The sequence below is a fragment of the Chanos chanos genome, chromosome 6 (genome assembly GCF_902362185.1).
Source record: "Chanos chanos chromosome 6, fChaCha1.1, whole genome shotgun sequence".
Classification (NCBI taxonomy): Eukaryota; Metazoa; Chordata; class Actinopteri; order Gonorynchiformes; family Chanidae; genus Chanos; species Chanos chanos.
Window position 1 is genome coordinate 42,659,558 of NC_044500.1, and position 19,390 is coordinate 42,678,947.

Here is a 19,390-nt window from a genome sequence, read left to right on the forward strand (position 1 = left end):
CCCTTGACACATCAGTTATAAAAATATAACTTGTTAAATAAGAATGCAGGATACATAACCACTTTGACATGTATATTTGATGGAGGTTAAGGTGCAAGGAGCGCCGGTGGTTACAGAGAATAAAAACACAGTCGTTTTTGTATTCTTCTGTACAACATGCCTCTCTGCAAGTATAAAGACTAACACACTATTCCAGCCATAATTGAGGCATCTTGCTTCTAATCATCACTGCAGCGAACAACCAATAGCTGTTATTTTATGTTCCTTTTAAAACGCCAGTGTTGTGGGAGCCTTTTAATTATGTTATGTTGTGGTTACCTAATCTGATTAGCCTAAGCTCTTCCTCTCAACACTATTGACTTTCATGTGAGAGAGTGGCTCAAATGACACAGACTAATGCTGACTCTGAGAACTGTCACTTTCCAAATCTGGTTTTTCCTTTGGGGAATCCTACTTCCCCGACTTTGGGGTTTTTTTTTTTTTTTTTGGTCGTTGTTGTTTTCATTTTAAGAAGGAGGGAGGGAGGGGGTCCTATCTGTAACGTTCAGTATTTTTGTGACTATATGGTTGATCCAACAGTTACTTTGAATGTTTAATGTTAAGTATAGATTATCTGTATTTCTGAAAAGAAAAAAAAACAACCAAAAACAAAAAACACTGTCTCGTGAGTCTCATTGTCTCTTTGTACATAAGAATATCTGTGATTGATTTTTTTTGTGTTGTTTTGTTTTGTTTTTTGGCAACATTAGCTTCTTATTCCCAAAACTCAATGAGGACAAATGGTGGGTGGGTGGATGTCCTTCAGAAGGTTCCGGCAACTGGCACGAAGGAAAGTTTGTAAATGGCCGCACAGAAGGACAGGACATGTTAAGGGCCAGGGACACAGGGATGGGGGCTCTTTAGGCCACGAGACAGCCTCCCAAGAGTACCTGCAATCCAACCACATTGTTTGTCATTTCTAGGTCACTTTGGATGCAGGGACAGCTCTCTGCCAGTGGGAAGGACATTTCCATAGGCCCCTGTAACTGAAATTCAAATACCACAGCACCATGACTATATGAATATTCTGTGAAGTGCCTGGCATTGATATATAAGGTGAGTTTGGGAATTAGAAAGATATCATCTTTCTAGACGTGTTATTATAATGTCCTTACTGCAGCAACAATTTCAGAGGAAAATATTTAAGCAAAATATATTTAACAACAACAACACCAAAAGGCTCGTCACAAACGTAAGACATTCTTAATGTGCCACTGGCACTAAATCAGAAGTTGTGGGGGCTTTCAGACAGAAACAAAATAATAATCAATTTAAAACTGTAACTGGTTTTTCAAATTTTGATGATTGCTAAAACACAATTACTTCTTGTTCTATTATTGAATCTCGCTCTTGCACTCACTATGTGGGCAAATAATTACATACCGCTCCTGCATCACCTGCTTTCTGACTGCTTCCATCAGGGCAGAACATTAGCTCAATCAATGTCAATTATTCTCTGCACTCCATTACTGTGCTGTGGGCTACAGTGAGAATGTTAATCTCCACTCTACACTTCCTGTGTTCCTGAGTTCAAGTCCTGAGTTACTCTGTTTAAAAATAAGGTTAAAACAGGCCGTACGCATTTCAATCACTGCGCGTACAACATGCTGTATGTTGTAAAACGTATATGATTTAAGGTCAAGAATGAGCTTAAGTTAAGTTAAACGCCCTCAAAAGGTTTTAAAAACAAATATGTCTTTACATATTTGGTTGAGGTTTGGTTCAGCATACCCAGCAGGTTTTGTACATATCTTTTTTTTTTTGTGCGGAATGGATGTATTTTCATCTGACTGTTAAACTGACACGTTTCCATGGTAACAGAGAGGAACAGGGATCCACAAATGGAGAGGATATTACCTGGTTGACGGGAGGAGGTGGGGCGTGTCCAGCCAACGCTAGCTTGACTGTGGTTTCCCAGATGTGAGGATCCAAGCTGCCCCTTGCTGTCACCATAAACTGGATTGGCTCAGATAGGTTGGTCACCTCTTGTTCGGTGTAAACGGATCCGTCCGGCGCCACGCTGAACTTTGGGTCACTGCTCTCGAAGCCTACCCCTTCACTGTGATGACAATCCTCAAACTTGACTAAAGACAAAAGGGAAAACAAAGACAGTATTACCACTGGAGTAAAGACCACAATTGCTGACTTTTTTTTAACATGGAAAAAACATGGAAAATTAAAGTAAAGAATGTGTTTCACGCACTGTGATACTATTTTGATTAACTGCTAATCTTTTCGGGGGGGGGGGGAAACTCAGCATTAACAATATCTTCAGTTGAAGAACTAGGTCAGGAAGAACTTGCTGAAGATCAGCTGAAGAACAAGTTCCGAAAAGGACACCGCAAAATGCATTGATACAATGGAAGTAATCATGAGGTGTTACCCACAAGGTTTAATAACATGTCTGCTTCACCGAGCGCCGGCGTGAGACAGCGGGCTGTCTGATACCGATATGACGCAGTGAGCACGTTCACACCGGGGCCCTACGCTGCACGAAGCCATTGATTGTTCCTCGAATAGAAAGATGTAAAAAAAAAAAAAATGTGGCAAACAGGAACTCAGGTAACCGGCTCTATGAAGCTTCTTTTTCCACATACGTTTAGCCTTTGTGTTTTTTTTTCTTTCTTTCTTTCTTTCGGTGTGAGGTTCTGGAAAGTAATGGACACCTTCGAAGTAAAAGCCTCCCAGATGTCCCTCGCGTTAGCCCAGTTTCAAACTGTCACTTTGAATCTCATATCTTAATTGAAGCAGAAAGTAATCACGAACTGTTGCCAGCGTGAAGTACGAAGGGCATGCTCTGACACATTGAGGACTGAGAGACTCGTTCCTCTCCCTGATCAAGTTTTCTTTTTGTTCTCGTTGCATGCTTCTGAGCGTGCTCCAGACAATGCTAAATGACATTTTGGCTTGCACGCCCCAAACAGGAGGAGAACGCAGCGAAAGCCACATAAAAAAAAAAAAAAAAAACTCCATAACCTCACACGCTACAACTCCCTCTCCAGTGGCACATTTGACAGGGATGAAGGCACTGGGGCTGTCTTTGGGTCTTTCTGCCCAAACAGAGGAACAGAGTGTGTTTGGAGAAGATCACACATAACCCCACAGGATTGAGCCTGACAGTGTGAAAGGGCTGCGGAGGGAAAACTTCGCTCTGCTTTTGTGCCATGACGAGAGCATCAGCATGCCTCGTGAACCATAACAAATCAAAAGCCCGAATCAGAAGCCGTATGCTCTGCCCATATTAAATATTTATTTCATTGAACACATTTCTCTTTTCTGTCAAGCGTAAAACAAAGAAAGAGAAGAATGCGAATTTTAACTTGGCGAAGCGTTCAGATCTACAGTCAACGCCTGGCACTTCTTACATTTAAATCACCCACCGTGTAAGCTGAATCCTTCAGCAGCTCATTGTATGCGTCGTGTGGTTCGCCCCCATTACACATTTTCAGGTGTTCGGTTGCATTGCTATTGACAAGCCTCTATCCAGGTCATGTTGTGCCTAAAAGACTGACTGAGTCATTTGTGTTGTCTTGTGCTTTGGGGCTGAGGGGTTCTGAGCCTCCTCTATTTAACAGCAGCAGATGGTACTATTACAGACACCTGAGGGAAGCTTCTAGGGCTCCAGGTCTACTTAGCAGGCCCAGAGAGAGAGCCGGAGCACAGTCAGAGTTGAGTAGCAACACCTGCATCTTAAAGACAATCTGTGCTGGAGGAACGGGCGCTGAACACGGAGCAGACCGAAAAAAAGATTTGAGTTCTCCAGCCTTTTCGTTCTCAGCCCGCCGAAAATAAAAGAGTGTCTGACTGATTTTATCTCTCTTTCCACACTCTGATAAAAAAAAAAAAAAAAAAATAGACAAATTGATTTCATAAATCACCCTGGGAACAAATCGCTTGTTATGAGCAGGGGAGACGTCGTTTCTCATGGAAAAAAAAAAAAAAAAAAAAACCAACAGAAAAAAATCTGGCGTAAAAATCCTGCACCACACGCTTTTTATCAAGCTATCTATCCAATTTACTGCTCAGCTTCCTGTCAGAAGATGCACCAAACAACAGGCTAATAAAGCATGGAATCTATTCACCAACTGCTGCATGCAAGCCTGCATTACACCACAGTTTTGTCTTGGGAGTAATTGTATGTGTGAAAAGACAAAGGCAAATTCATAGTGAATGTAGCCTTGGAGCATTCAAGCAATTTTACACTTGAAGTTCTTTAATCTATCCCTACAAACAACAAATATTCACTTATGAGATTATTAGCAACATCACAAACACAACAATTTAAAAAATCTTCAGAAACACTCAGCATCAGGAACAACAAAGAGAAAGCTGAATGCTAACTTTGCTGTTGTGTTTCTTGGCCTTTGTTTGTTTGCATTAATTTTTTAATGTTTATTGCTACGTTGCTAATTTTAAATTCAAAAGCATAAATAAAGCATAAAACCAAACCACCTGTCTAAGGAAATGTTGACACGACCACGCAGCTGTCATAAAGAAAGATCTGTCTTCTTCCCAGGGTTGAGGATAGTACAATGTTAAAATGAGCTCAGTTTGCTTTAATGAAATGAGTTAATTGTTGCCATTGAAGTCTTTTTCTCAGCCTGCTGCTGAGGGAGCAGGTTGAACTCACGCTTGTGTTTGCATGGGAGAAAAAACCCCCCAAAAAACGGCTGGTTCACTCAGATGATGACCACATCCGTCTATGTCCCCCCCTATGAGAGGGCGGCGTTGGCATGGGAACAAACACACGGCTCCGCCAAAGCGTTTTGTTCTGACAGGCGTCCTTTGATTCCCTTTGAGGGCACGTAGCCAACACTGTCTCCGTGCACCATCCTCCCTACAGGCTGACAAGCAAGGCAGAATGGGTGAGTGTCTGCTTGAACACAAAACTGACAGACAGCGTCTGAAAACGCCTACTGTAACACATGGGCTTACACCGTTCAAAAGGATCTGGTTCTGCCGTCGTGGGGGGGGGTGGGTTCTAGAATATTAACATCCACGCACGCGGTCTACAGCATTGAGATGACATGTCAAGCTGCAAAACAAAACAAACCAAAACAAAAAAAATCTAGTCACAACAAAGTCAGATTTAGAAGGTGAGGCTGTTGCAATTATTTCAAGAAAAGCCCAAAGACATCCGATAGACAGAACCGAAAAAAAAAAAAAAGGAAAGAAAGAGAGAGAGAAAGATAGAAAAATTGGAACCCGAGAGATGAGCTGAAAGACTGATGAAGCAAAGTGCGAACGGAACTGCTACCAAGTGTACGTTCAGCTCTTGCCATGATCATCTCATCTATGAAAAAGATTAAGACTGAACTGTGGGTGTTTGTGTGCTTTGCTGCCTCTTGTGAAGGTCATCAGCCTTAGACTTCTCTAAATAGCCCGAACAGGGCCTTTTATTGAAAACCCTGGAGGCTGTGTTTATATCCAACCACAATTATCTGCGTAGGGATGACTAACCTGGAACGGATGCCATCTCTCCACATCAACGTTATTGGACGGCCCTTTCAGGAGGAGTTTCGACGGACGTGACGTGGTACCTTTTTCTGGTTGGCCTTGTCATTGTCAGTGCCACCAAAAACACGAGTCTAATTAACATTTACATGCTTATGCGGTAATCCCTTGAAAAATGACTGCATCAGTCACTCACAAAACAGCTAGTGCTCTGGATATGATAAACAATGCGAATCAGATCCGTGCTTTCAGCGTGTCGATATATTCATGAGCAGTTTTAACCCTGTTTTGGCTGGGAGAGGGGAGAGAAGAGGAGGGAAATGAGGCGTTGTCCTGTGTATATCTGGTTTTGGTTAGACGGCATTGCTGCTGGTTCGTTCCTCTCCGGACCACCAGGCAGGAATCGCCTGCCATGTCTGCACCATTTACCACATGTCTGACAGGGGCACACTTGGCATGGCAGGGGCTGCCGATGGTGGTGGCGGTGGGGTTGAAGGGGCGGCAAAACTTGGGCACTCTGCCGTGACCGACACACACACACACACACACACACACACACTTTGGAATGGCTGGCAGGGTCCTGAGACCTGAAACCAGAACACTGCAGCATCATTTCACTCGGCTGCCAGCCCAAGGCATGTTCCGACGCAGAACGCTCTGTTCCAGCAAAGAGGTAAAGAAGTCGGTGGAACACAAAAACGGAGAGGGGGGGAGGGGGGGGGGGGTGGGTGCAGAGAGGGCAGGGATCTGTGCCCTCCTACCACTGTCCCCCATGACCGGAACATTCTGTCACATTTGACAATGGCTGTCATGCTTGGCAGAACTGGCAAGCCAGTGACACACTGCAGAACAAGGGCTGTGTCTTAAGACACTCTGGGGCCTTAAAAAGCAGCCGTGCTGAATATTGTTTATAGATCAGGGCAATGTGCACTTCATACCACATCCAAGCAAAGTGCAACATCTCTCCTCTCCTCTCCTCTCCTCTCCTCTCCTCTCCTCTCCCGAGAAGTTATACTTAATTACAACCCCCAAGTATTTCTTTTTTTAAAAATGAAAAAAACAGCTTACTCAGCTCTACAAAGGTAACATCTGAAATTCCAGAGCTCCAGGCAAGCCTTCATTAAAACTACAGGGTAAGTGTTTTTGTTTCCTTTTTCTTGCCCTTGTTTTGCACCACATGTGAACGTGATTGTGCTGAGTGTCAACAGCGCTAAATAAACACATCGCTTGGCAACCTGCTGTCATTCTCCACCTCTCGGGCCAATCAGAGCCTCCCACTCAATTTGCAAATAACAGTCTTTCACCAGTCTGGACAGAGAGAGAGAGAGAGGGGGAGAGAGAGAGAGAGAGAGAGAGAGAGAGAGAGAGAGAGAGAAAGAGAGAGAGTGGAGAAGAAGGTTAACCTCTGCTAGCTAGATTGACAAACCTTCTTTTCTGAAAAATGTGGGTAAGTAACACAAGTTAAGCTGATAAGATAAGTGATGTGGAATATTGAAAAGAGCAAAGCAGTTTTAGAGCCAACCGGTTTGCCCTCTTTCACTGAATAGGAGGTAGGTTTCAATGCGACCATTTGAAAGCACCGCAGGTATAACGCGACTGCTCAGAAAACCAAGGCTGCCAAACAGCTGGAGGTGATTCCCCTCCCTGTGTTAGCTAAATTCCATGCTATTTCTCCTTAAGAGCGTAGTCAAGGACAGAAAAACAACAGCAAAAAAAAAAAAAAGACTGCAATTTTATTTCATTCCACATTCACGGTGACGTTTGAGGCTTGGGTGCGTTTGCGTGAATCTCCGTGCGTGTACATGCAAACACGTATGTGGTTCTAGGAGAGTTTACTTCCTACTAATTTTTCATACGTCAATGAGGAAGATGAGGAAAACTCTTTATCACTGTATTTTATTTATTTTATTTTTTTCAGTCACATCAAGATCCTCCTTTATAATTGCTTTGAAGACAGAAGAAACCTTTTAAAGTGTGTCTAGCTCTGAGAAGAATGATCATAAGAGCTTTGCAGAGACATTTCTTCCTCTTATCTTTGTATTAGGCTCTTCTCACCGGCGTGATTAGAGGGGGTTCGGTCCTCGGGAAGAGAAGGGGGGAAGGAACGGAGATAAAGAATGAGTGCAGGATGAGGGAAGAAACGGATGCAATTAAAAGAGAGGGTCACAGATCACAATGTGAGGCATCAATGTGATTAATACACCTCTCTCTCCTGCAGCGTGTGTGTGTGCGTGTGTGTGTGTGTGTGTTTGCGTGTGTGATCCGATGCGGTATTACCCTAATTGTTATAATAGCAGTGGGGTACGAGGAAAATTTGAAGGTCTTGTCACCTACAGAGCCATGACTTGGATATTTAATACAGCAATTCAGTTCACTATTTACTATTGTTAATGTACTGAGAAAAGCAAGCACTGAATAACAATAGGCAGAGATGAAACAAGCGCAGCTGGAACTCTCTTTCAAAGTCCTTATGAGATAATGAATATAAGTGTCCCATATTCTATATAATCCAAGAACTACACCACCAGACAAATATAGATCTATTCAAAGATACTCTTCACAATGACGGCACTCTGAAACAATTTAAAATGATATTTGGCTTTGTCTCCCACTCTCTCTCTCTCTCCCTCTCTCTCTCCAACCCAACCTTGCCTCCAAGGTCTGAGCTTGTACAGAAAGAACTTGGTTTTTATCATAACAGTATCTTTTTAAAGGAAAGGGGGGGGGAGAACAGCCTCAAGGCTACACTGACTATTATCTCATAGTAGGATGCTATAATTCCAGACAGACAGCCTGAAGCAATATCAGACTCAGTTGGGTATGTTTACAGTGCAAAAAGCTACATGTGTATCATGTGGTCAGTGATTTGGTCAATTAAATCAACTCAAAACCTGTGAGTGACTTCAAATTAAACTAAAACTCTCTGTAGACTGTGAGAAAAGAAGGGAGAGAGGGCTAGAGAGAGAGAGAGAAGGGGGGGGCAGCACTAAACACACTGAGATGTCAAAAAAAGGCAAATGGATAGGGATGAAAAGGAAAATGAATGTCGTTGTGAAGATGTTCACTGATCGATAAAAAAAAAAAAAAAAGGAATAACAATGGTTGTCTACTACTGGGCTGCCACGGAGGAAAATGTTTTCAGGCATCCTGCGTATTTTCTTAGAAGGAAGCCTTGATAAATACACAAACATGCTAAATGCTTCCACCAACTCCCTGGAGGACGCTTGATGGTTTTGTTTGGAGGATAATCAGATTTTAATTATCTTCTCTCTCTCTCTCTCTCTCTCTCTCTCTCTCTCTTCTTTTCTAACATTTTCTTTGCAAACGCACGCACTCATCTGTCTTAACAAAAACAACATATTTTTTTTTCTGGTGTGGATCGCATGCTGTCACAGACAACTTCTGCAACAGTATGTTCTTATAATATGTTCATCTGTTTATTTAATGTCAGTGCTGATGTAGAAAACAAGATGACAAGTGAACTACAAACATTTGTCAGGTTACATCTCTTTACATTCGGAAATGCTATGAAACCTTAGAGTCAGAAACATGCAGAACTCAGTACAGCATGCCGAAATTTCAACATATTCAATTGTCAATGCTACCGAGTTTGCTTGTTTTAATATTATTAAATATTGAACAATATATATATATATATATATATATATATATATTGTTCTATTGTATATTGTTCTACCTGAAAATATTTTATTTACTTTCGGACTATATCGCTCCTTAAATAGGGCATTGGATTCCCATAAGAATAGGATTCAAATCACAGTTTTTTAAGAATAGAACATGGTAAAAGAGAATATCTGTGAGCTTCTGAGATTTGAGATAGGGGAATGTTTTTTGATTCAGTATTTCGTGTTGTTCCTTGCCCTTGGATTCCTTTTCAGAAACCCAGACAAGAGCACTGGTGTGCAGAGCATTGGTGCTATTTAAAAAAAGTGTCTCCTGCAAAACAATAGCATCAAACTTCCCATTCACTCTGTCCCCTTGGCAACCAGCTGTTCTACGCACTCTAAAACCTTGCGCTCTAAATGCATGTGTATTTTTTTTTAGTTAACTGCCTGTTTTCTTCCAGAAATATTTGTGATATCACTAATGAGAACTATCAAAAAAAAAAAAAAATCTTTTTATGTTTTGTTTTGTAATCTTGTTTCTCCCCCCTAAATTTTCATTTTTTGGTTTTCCCGGACGCCCCGGAGCTGATGACTAGCTTGTGGGCTTATCTTATTTGTCAACGCAGATGTCCCATTCTGGAGAGCGAAGTGACACTTGAACTAATTAATTTCATGGTAACGACACTCTTAGTTTCATAATTCATTCTGTGTGGTGCAATCGCCTTTACGCTGCCAATAATAAAGGTCATTCTCTTGATTTATCTCATCGGTATGAGTGGTATCGTTATCATTAGACTCTCCATCAGTCTGGATAATAGAGTTAGTCCTCACACCAGGGGGATGAGAGTTTGTGATTCCCCTCACAGGGGATATGATTAATATGCTCCAGATGATTTAGATATCTCCCACCAACTCCAACAGATGTCACAGATCTGCAGGCCCAAACTGGCAGCCTGTCATGATATAGCACCTTTATTATTCTTTTGAGGCTCTGTGGAAAAACCTCAGACTGACGGTCCGCCTTCTGATTCTGACACAAAGATGAGCGCGCGCGCACACACACACACACACACACACACACACACACACTCGTTCGCACACCCACAGAGGAGGCACGTGGGGACCATGTCAAATGAGAGGGAGATCGTATCAGGACTGAGAAGAAGAGAAGGATTTTTGTGATGTGAGGAGAAGTGACATCAGAATATACCGTAACATCTGCGGACAGGCTGCCAGACAGGACGAAAAAGAAAACTTTCTTCACAATGAGGTAGAACGGTCAAGAATTTCAACATCAGCTCCCATAACGAATATGCTGTTCCCCACGGTGTCCACTGATTGACATATATCTAGAGATTGAATGATTAAGGTGTAATAATGTTCTTAATTCCAAAGGAAAATCGGAGGCATTTTTGCTTTTTGCTTCACAAAACCTGACCGACAATAAGGTATCTATCTTTTACTCTGGACATCTTAGTTGAAGTTTGGGAAAACGTCTTTGGAAATAGCCAAATCCAGGTTTTTCCCATGCCACTCCAGTCTTCGCTGGCATTGCTTTGATGAAAGGAAAAAATCGATAGTTCTTTCAACAGAGCTGTGACACCAAAATGGTCGATGACCTACCTTTCACAAAATAATCTATATCGCCCCCCCCAAGAGTTATTCTTTGAAGTTGTTGAGGACTATTCCAGAAAATCTATTAATCCTGGACCTAATTCATTTACACCTTTCTCTCCCGTCTCCTCTTTAAATCGTTTGATCTTTCACTACGACGAACACGTTGAAGATGTTCCATAGATCACAGAGATAATGAAAGGGAGATCTTGGCAAGAAGCTCTTATTAAATTCATTGTGTGTCTCAAGTGAAGCTGTAACCTGGAATTAAAGAAGAAATAAATAAAGAAAGAAACAGACCAGAGCAATGATATGCAGCCCATTTTAAACATACCCCCCCCCCCCCCCCCACCCCCCTTTTCAAACGTACCACTGGTAGTTATTTGGGACAGCCTACATGGAAGAGAGTTAAAACCGCTTTTCATCAGGGTTACATCCACCGAGCGTTAGACGGCGTTCGAACAGTGGGGTGGTATTTTTGACCTTTCAATAACCAATACGCAGGCGTCCACCGAGTTCCACAGACACACACTCAAGGTCATCCTCCCCATAGGATGCTATCAAGTCGATCTCCTTCTGAGGTGTGTTAGTGGTGTGTGCCTCTGTGCTTCTCCTCAGGGAGATGTATTGTTTTTCCGAAGTGCAGAGACACAAAAGATGAAACAGGACTCCGCAGTTCCAGCTATCTCCTGTCTCTTGAATAAGAGGTCTAGCTCCCTGGACACTGACTGCTAAACTATTATTCTTATCTGTTGCCGTTCACATCAGAACAAAACCCTTCAAAGGTCAAATGTCTGTGTCTTTTTGTGTAGCAGTGCGTTTTAACTTCCAAGCCTTTACGTTTCTCCTCCTTTTGTTTCCATCTGCCGATAATAATAAACTTGACCTTACACAGAAACAAAATCATGGCCGGCATGCTGATCTTTAGAGAGCCTGCAAGACATTTGTATCTGAAGTACACTTTCAATAGGCTTTGTCATGTCTACCCGCCGTAGTTGAATCATAGACACGGGGAAAGTGGATCATGCTGAAGAGTATGATCAATGAAAGAATTAGCGATGACATTTTCTTTCACGCGCTTAAAATTCGGGTTGAGTTGCCTGACATGTGTCTTAAAATTCTCCGATTTTTTTTTTTTTTTTTTTCGCTATTCACTTCATAGTGTTTTAACGCATTTTAAATATGAACCTAAATCGTTGGGGTGATAAAATTCATCACTGTCTGTGGCTTTCTATTTTAATGCAAAATGGCCAAAAAGTTTGGAGTTCAGAGTGGAGTTTAGACTTTTATATATACGGGAAGATGCATCAGCTATCGGCTATGCTGATATACCATTCAGTTAACGCATTCGATAGAGAGTTCCCTGACCTCTGTCAGTCATTTTCACATTCTCCAGCTGAGCCCCATCAAACTCCTAAAACAAAATAAGATATGTGTTTACAAGTGTTAAGCCCGCTGAGCAAACTCACAGTTGACTCCGACACAACAGCTTATATTCGGTTGGAATTTTTTTTTGTATTTTCTGTAGATACCTTGTGCTCCAGCTTGCTTCATGGGGAGGGGTGGGGGTGGGGGGGGGGGCTGGTGGTGGTTAAAACTAGAGAGTGATAGGAAATCATTTGAGTATGACTCCTAAGTGTGAGACAATTCCCTCATTTCTTGCCACAACTTTTCTGAGAGTGCAGCCTTTGCAAGTGTATGAAATCCATTAGACATGATTGCTGCGCTTGCAATGGATGCTGTTTTGGAAAGCTAAGCAAAATCCTGTTTGCATGAGATTGAAATTTTGCAAGGTTGTCAGAACTGAAAGAACTACATAATACCTGACACACACAGAATAGTTTTCTGTACCACAAAGTGATGCTTTTCTCTCTCTCCTGTTTTCCTTAGGTCTACTGTATTCCTCGCCCTCACTGTACTGTTTGTTATTCCACCATTTACTCTTAATGAGAACGTCAAGATACATGAGGTCTGAACAAAAAAAAAAATCTCAGACTTTTTTCTATTACAGTTGACAACATGGAGGCATTGATATGCACTGAGGTGGGTATGAAGGAGAGATATTAACCCAGTGAAGGTATAACTCACAGCTCAACACCTTTTTAGCAGTGTTGAGAAAGACATGTTCAAAGGCATATTTCTTATACTCTAGACATATATCTTATCCTTCTCTTAATAAAAAATGGATAGAAAAGAAGAGCAATGTTGTGTGAACCACGACAGTGCTCCTCCACACACTGCTCTGTCTAGTCAAGAATTTTTGGCACAAAAAGAAGAAAAAAAAAAACATTCAGGTGATACTACACCCTGATCTTGCTGAATGTGATTTTTTTTCTGTTCCCAATGATCAAAATTGAACTGAAAGAATGACATTCCAACCTTCCAATATAATGGGTAAGCAAAACTTAGTCGCATACCAGCTGAACTCTTCTAGTGTCGCTTTCGAAACTGGCCGGAATGTTGAAAAAAAAAAAATGCGTATCATTTTGAGGAGACTACTTTGAATGGGCATCAAATAATACTGGTATACGTTCATTTCTTTTCTGTTAGAGGAAAGCTATGTTTTCTTTTTACTTTTTGAACCAGACCTCATATACTGCATTTAAATAAACCATGATTCTAAGGGGGAAATATGAAAATGTAATGTATAATGAGAATGCGTTAAAGGACATAGTGGGAATGCATCATTTACTCTCTTCAATGTAATTACACTGCATATGCCTTTAGGTTGTCTATATAGATATACATGACAGAAAAATATCCTGATTGGATACCGAAGGCTTCAGTTTCCACCACTTTCATCCGCCTGACGAATTGGAACAATTCTACTTGTGTTTCTTCATATAAAGAGATGGGTTAGAAATGACACACTGGTTGTCACTAGGGATGCGGCGACATTTTCATTTCATTTTGAAAGCTAGAATTTGCCCTCTTTCAAGGCAGGAACCCAGTCTATCTCTCTCTCTCTCTCCCTCTCTCTCTCTCTCTCTCTCTCTCTGTCTCTTTTTTTCTTCAGGAGAAGGAGAGAGATAGATTAATTCCATTACTCTTTGCTTTCATAGAATAAAGGAAACAATACATTTCTCATTTGCCTCTAATCGTCCAGCGGGCTGTGGGGAGAAGATGATGCAGAGAGGGGAAGATAGAGAGATGCAGTGCTGTTGGATATGACTAGAGCTGACAGCTACACAATCTTTTTTTCTTTCTCTCTTTTTTTTTCCGCCCCAGCTTTAGAGGTGCAGCTGAGGGGAAGTGAGGGAGGGTAGTTAAGATGAGGAGATGAAGTGCTACAGTTATTTCAGTGCCAGTCAGCAGACTAAGCCTAAAATATCAAACCACAAATATGGATTTTGCAGTAATATGGATACCTGATGATAGCTAATGTGGCACATCCAATGCACATCAGGTGACCCATTCAATGCCTGGCTAATCTAGAGATATGACTTTCTCTACTCAGAAAGATTTGACTCGCTTTGAATAGATTAGCACACAGAGGCAAGTGTTGGAATGTAAAATTGTTTAAGGTCAATTTTATTGACCTTCTGTTCTGACAGCAGAAATCAAAGATTTATTGATTTCGTATCATAAAACTTGGTGAAATTCTTGATTTGTTCATTTGAGTTCAGCTGAGTTTGGGTACTAAAATATACATGCGCCATGGACTATCCCCTTGTAAACTGAAGTGTCAAGAGAGCCAAGGCTACCTGAGAGAAAGAGCAAAACTGAAACGGTTCTGAGGAGGAAGGGTAGGTCAGTACCTTGTCTTTTCTCTACAAATATAAGCTCAGCTTTCCAGGGCTCTGTTGAGACCTTAAGCAGAATGCTGTCAAAATCGAAGCAAAAACTCAAAGTCAGAGCGGGCCCAAAACAATGAACAGAAGTTCTTCTTCGGCACAAAGAGGGAACTTTAGTGTCAGCTTGTGAAATTGTTCTTTTGCACACTCTGATGCCCTCCACAGAAAAAAAAAAAAAAAGATTACAAAAAGAAAAAAAAAAAAAAGCAACTTTTACTGCTGTAAACAAGAAAATCCCATGTAAGTTGTATATTCCGAGCATGTCTCAAACACTCCAGAAAATATCAAAACTTCATTTCACATCCCTTGGGCGATATTTCTCTTTTCTTTTCCTTTTTTTTTCCCCTGGGAGGTAAAAAGTGTGAGCAAAAACATGAGATAGCTGCGAGTTGAAGCTTACAGATTAAGATGGAGGAATAATATAGCAATGGGAAGACCAAAGCGTCACTCTCACTCCTCTTGCCTCTGGGAACTTCTTCCAACACCTTCGTCTGTCAAAACCATAGTATTTCATAGCACCTGACACCCGGTTAAAGATAAGGTCACATCGCTCTGAGGACTGAAGGAGCTGTTTCGTTTTTTTTTTTTTTTTTTGAGTAAAGAAACAGGACAGTGTTGCTCAGGGAAATAGGTGCTCTACAGAAGGTTTTGGTTGTGACCAACTTAAATCAGAGGGATTGTTCACGTGTTGTGGTCTGTCCTGATTGGCTCCCACTGTCCGCAGGTCGTCTCGATGGAACACCATTGTGGAGGCTTTGGGCTTCCTCCGCTGACATTCAGCGCACCACATCCACTCTAGACAGCATTACATGAGGACAAAGCCAAATCAAAGTAATGAACTGCAGTGTGTGCTGGCTTGGTCGTCAATCACGACATGGAGAGGCAGAAAGAGAGAGAGAGAGAGAGAGAGAGAGAGAGAGAGAAAGAGAGAGAGAGAGAGAAAAGGCAACTTCTCAGGTAATTTTAGTAATGGTGGATGCTGGCCAAAAAAAAAAAAAGGGCCCCTTTCACAAGGAAAAAGTCAGAGTGTGAAAAAAAAAAGAAAGAGAGTAGTTTGAAAACCACAGCGAAGAAAAGAAAGAAGTTAGAGAAAGAAAATACACACAGATAAGAAGTACAGCAGAGAGGGTTGAAAATGGAATGAAAATTGGAACTGACTATTGCACAGCATTCCTCCTCTTATTCATTCTGCAGAGTTCCTGATTCATTAAAAATTCATTTTTCTATGATCAAAAGACTGGATGCAGCATTTGTGCAGAGGTGAAAAATGGCCGTCTCCATGCCTTCCTTGCTTCCTGCAAGGTTACGAAGGTGATGCGGTCTTGAACACAGCTCATCTCTCTCCCTTTCTCTCTCTCTCTCTCTCTCTCTCTCTCAAAATCTCACGGAGTCAAAATGAATTTGGTGCAAAGTAAATGTTAAGACGTTATTAGAACTTTAAACATAGAGTTAAGTTTCGATGCGAGACAGCTTGTATCTGATCTGCATACCTATATTGAAAATCAGGGTCTTAAGACACCAATCTCAAATGACGACATAAAAAGCTAATAAATGACATAAGAAGTCATATTAAAATTTGCTTCATTACTTGAGTCTCCTGGCCTAGTGCATGCTATCACTACATTTCTGCTTTCCTCGGACCACCTGTACCATACAAACCCATTCTCCTTTCTTGTTATTAACATATTGTAAGCTAGTGTAAACTGCATAAGCTCCAGTGTATGAAACTCAGTTCTATAATACAACAGGATTTGCGAAAATAATCTACTTGCATGCTATTGGCACGCAAGACTCCGCATTCTCCTATCCTGACTCCCTGGTGTGAGACTTATTTGCCAGACGGATAAAAAAAAAAGGGGGAAAAAAATGAACAAGTGTGTAAGAGATATCGAAACTTACTCTCGGCAAAAGTATTTATCCTTGGGCTTTGTGTATAGAGTTATACATATAAAGTATGACCGGGCTGGAAACAATTTAAAAATTGTGATGTAAACCCCATGCGTTGTGCATATATGCAGATTAAAGGTTTTCACAAATTCCACTCATTTGACAAAGAATGGTGGACAAGCAGAAAGTTCTACCAAGCTTTTATGTGTGCATTAACTAAGTACAAAGTACAAAAGTGCAAAAAATAACAGAGCTAGGCTTTCTTTTCTCAAATCCTGCTGACAGCTTGTCTGCTGTTGTCAAGATTAGCTAGAGTCATTATGAGCACTCAGAAACTCAAGGCTAAATACATTTCTAAATGCCATTGGACCAAGGCTTGATGGTTTCCAATCAGAAGAACAGCTTCACTACAACAAAAATGGCTTACGAGTCTTGGGAGTGTTCCTCTAATGCGTACAAATGTCAGTGTTCTTTTTCTCCTGCAGTTTCTCTCTCTTCAGCATAACCTTTTAAAAAATGTAATAACGTGACCTTAAGAACATAGAACAGAGAGAGAGAGAGAGAGAGAGAGAGAGAGAGAGAGAGAGAGGGAGAGAGAGAGAGAGAGAGAGAGAGAGAGACAGCAGTACCTCCTGCTTTCCATTCGCTTGTATGGTAGAGCGAGAGAAAGACAACATATATAATTTAGAGACAAGTGGTTTTCCTCAGGGATGTCACTGTCAGCTAATAGGTCATAGTTATTAATGTGAGAAACTGTCCTTTGGGTAGTGTGATGCTTCATGGCGGGTTGAGAGAGGGAAAGGGGGGGGAGAGAGAGATAGGACATGGAGGGGGGACATGAAAGGGGAAAAAAAGATAAAGGGAATGAGAGAGAGTACAGAAATAGCACAGAATTTACGGAAAAGAAGGCGAATGAGAGAGAAACGAAATGAAAAACGGGGTAAAGAGGAAGGATGAAGGTAAAGTATGCGATTTGTGATAAAGAAATAATTAATAAAAGAGCAGAATCATGAGAGAAAAGAGTCTTCATTTAGTTAAGACAAAGCCTTAACCTTAAAACTCCAATACTCATCCGATTCAATCCACTCTCATTATTTGGAAAGATTATTCCTCTTTCTGAAGGTAACTGTGTAATTAAAGGTATTCTTTTCACTCCACCTGTTCCACTCAGACTACACAAAGAAAATGATAACCGTGCTTCACTCAAAACTCGCACAGCTGATAGACAGAGACGTTATCGTGTTTTAACATCTTTTGATCCATTTGCTTCTAAGGGACAAACATTTGATAAGGAACACCCAGTCTGAATGCATGGAGTTCACAAATGTACTCAACGTCGCGCATTTACGTAAACTAGGTAATGAACCAATAAAACAACGAAAGCTAGTTCAAAACCCACATGACACCTAAGGAAAGATATGATGCCAAAATAAATAAATAAATAAACAAATAAGTAAATGGATGAATAAAAAATCTGCTAATTTCCCAAATCCCTTTTCTTGCTCAGTCATACGGTGGAAAGACCTGGGACTGACCTCATTCTGCCAGGGCCCTTCAGTTATCCCTCTCTCAAACTCTTTCAAGCACACACCACCTCTTTCTTTTCCTCCACTCATTCTCTGTTCCTCCAGTCCAACTGTGTAGGATGAAAGCTCCCCGTGTGTGTGTGTGTGTGTGCAGCAATCTCTGTGGACCTGTTAAACCATTAGGAAAACGATGCACACCGCTGAGCATGGAGGCATATGCTCCTCTCTCATACGTCCTGCATGGTTTGCTATCGCTCCAAAGCACAGGAGATTAGCCAAATGTTATAGCTGCTAATTGGGAGATAATGCAAATGATCTCATTGACATGCTAAGATAGCTCTTAAGGCATTAAGGCTTGCTTTGGTGCCGAGAACATTTTTACTTTTATTGTTTCCACTGAACATTCGAGTGGTTACTTCATGTTTGGGATCACTGTTGGATGTCTAAACGAGTATTTGGGATAGTTGTAAGGATGCGATATTTGTGCTTGAGGACGTGAGGTGTGTGTTTATGTCTTTTGTTCGTGTGTTTACGTGCTCACACGTGTGTGTGTGTGTGTGTGTGTGTGTGTGTTGTAACGTACACTGCACATGACTGATTAATTGTATCATGTTGTTCTAATGAGTCTCTCCAGAGATGGCAGGTGCATATCGAGTTTTCCTTTCACGAGACCCTGAGCTGTGCTCTAAACCCTCAGCATCATTAATTTCAACATTAACTCTGTTAATGACAATGATAGCCTTGACATAATCAAGCTTCATAAAGTCATTACAGTGCTAAATGTCAAATCATGATGCCATGCCAGTAGCAACTATTTTAAAACGAAAGTTATTAAAACTGACATTTAATGATAAAAAAGCATTTTTATTTTATACATGACAATGATCACTGTTGACCTCAGGCTCTTCCGAGCCAAGTTATCTATTTGTGTTAAGTGTGACTATATCACTCGGTATGTTCAGTTGTTAAATAAATGATCTTTTCCCTAAGCAGGCCAATGGCGTTACTCTTGCGTTTCTCTGGAGCTTTCAGTGAGCTGACGGATTAATCAAATTCTTCCCTGGTGGGCCTTTTGTTTATTTTTCATTCTTTAGGGTTTGTAGGGGGTTTTTTTTTTAGTATTTTTTTTTGTCTTCTGAGAGAAGCAAGATCATTTATCAGCTTATGCCTGGAAAAGACACCTGTCGTCGTCATGTTATCCGGAGAGCGAGAAAGTGAGCCGGGGGGGGGGGGGGACGGAGAGAAATAGGCGCTTTTTTCGACCCCAATATTTATCTCCGACTCCTACAAACGTGCTGACGCCCAGCATTTTTAGGGAGACCAACGCCCGAGCTTGTCCAAACCTCGCCGGATGCTATGCTCCACTTGTGTGGAGGTGACCTCTTTGTTTGGGTCAGACCCATCCGTCCAAACTCATTATTTATTTTGCTCAGAGAGATACAGAAACGTG

At 41.3% G+C, this 19,390-nt stretch overlaps 1 protein-coding gene across 1 annotated transcript in view; it reads right to left on the reverse strand.

The window, feature by feature from the left end:
* Nucleotides 1-19,390, reverse strand: part of cdh4 (cadherin 4, type 1, R-cadherin (retinal)) — a 137,578-nt gene that overhangs the window by 49,200 nt on the left and 68,988 nt on the right. Inside the window, exon 5 of the mRNA XM_030778385.1 lies at nt 1,897-2,123. Within this exon, the coding sequence (XP_030634245.1) occupies nt 1,897-2,123 (227 nt within the window). The remainder of the gene's footprint in view (nt 1-1,896; nt 2,124-19,390) is intronic.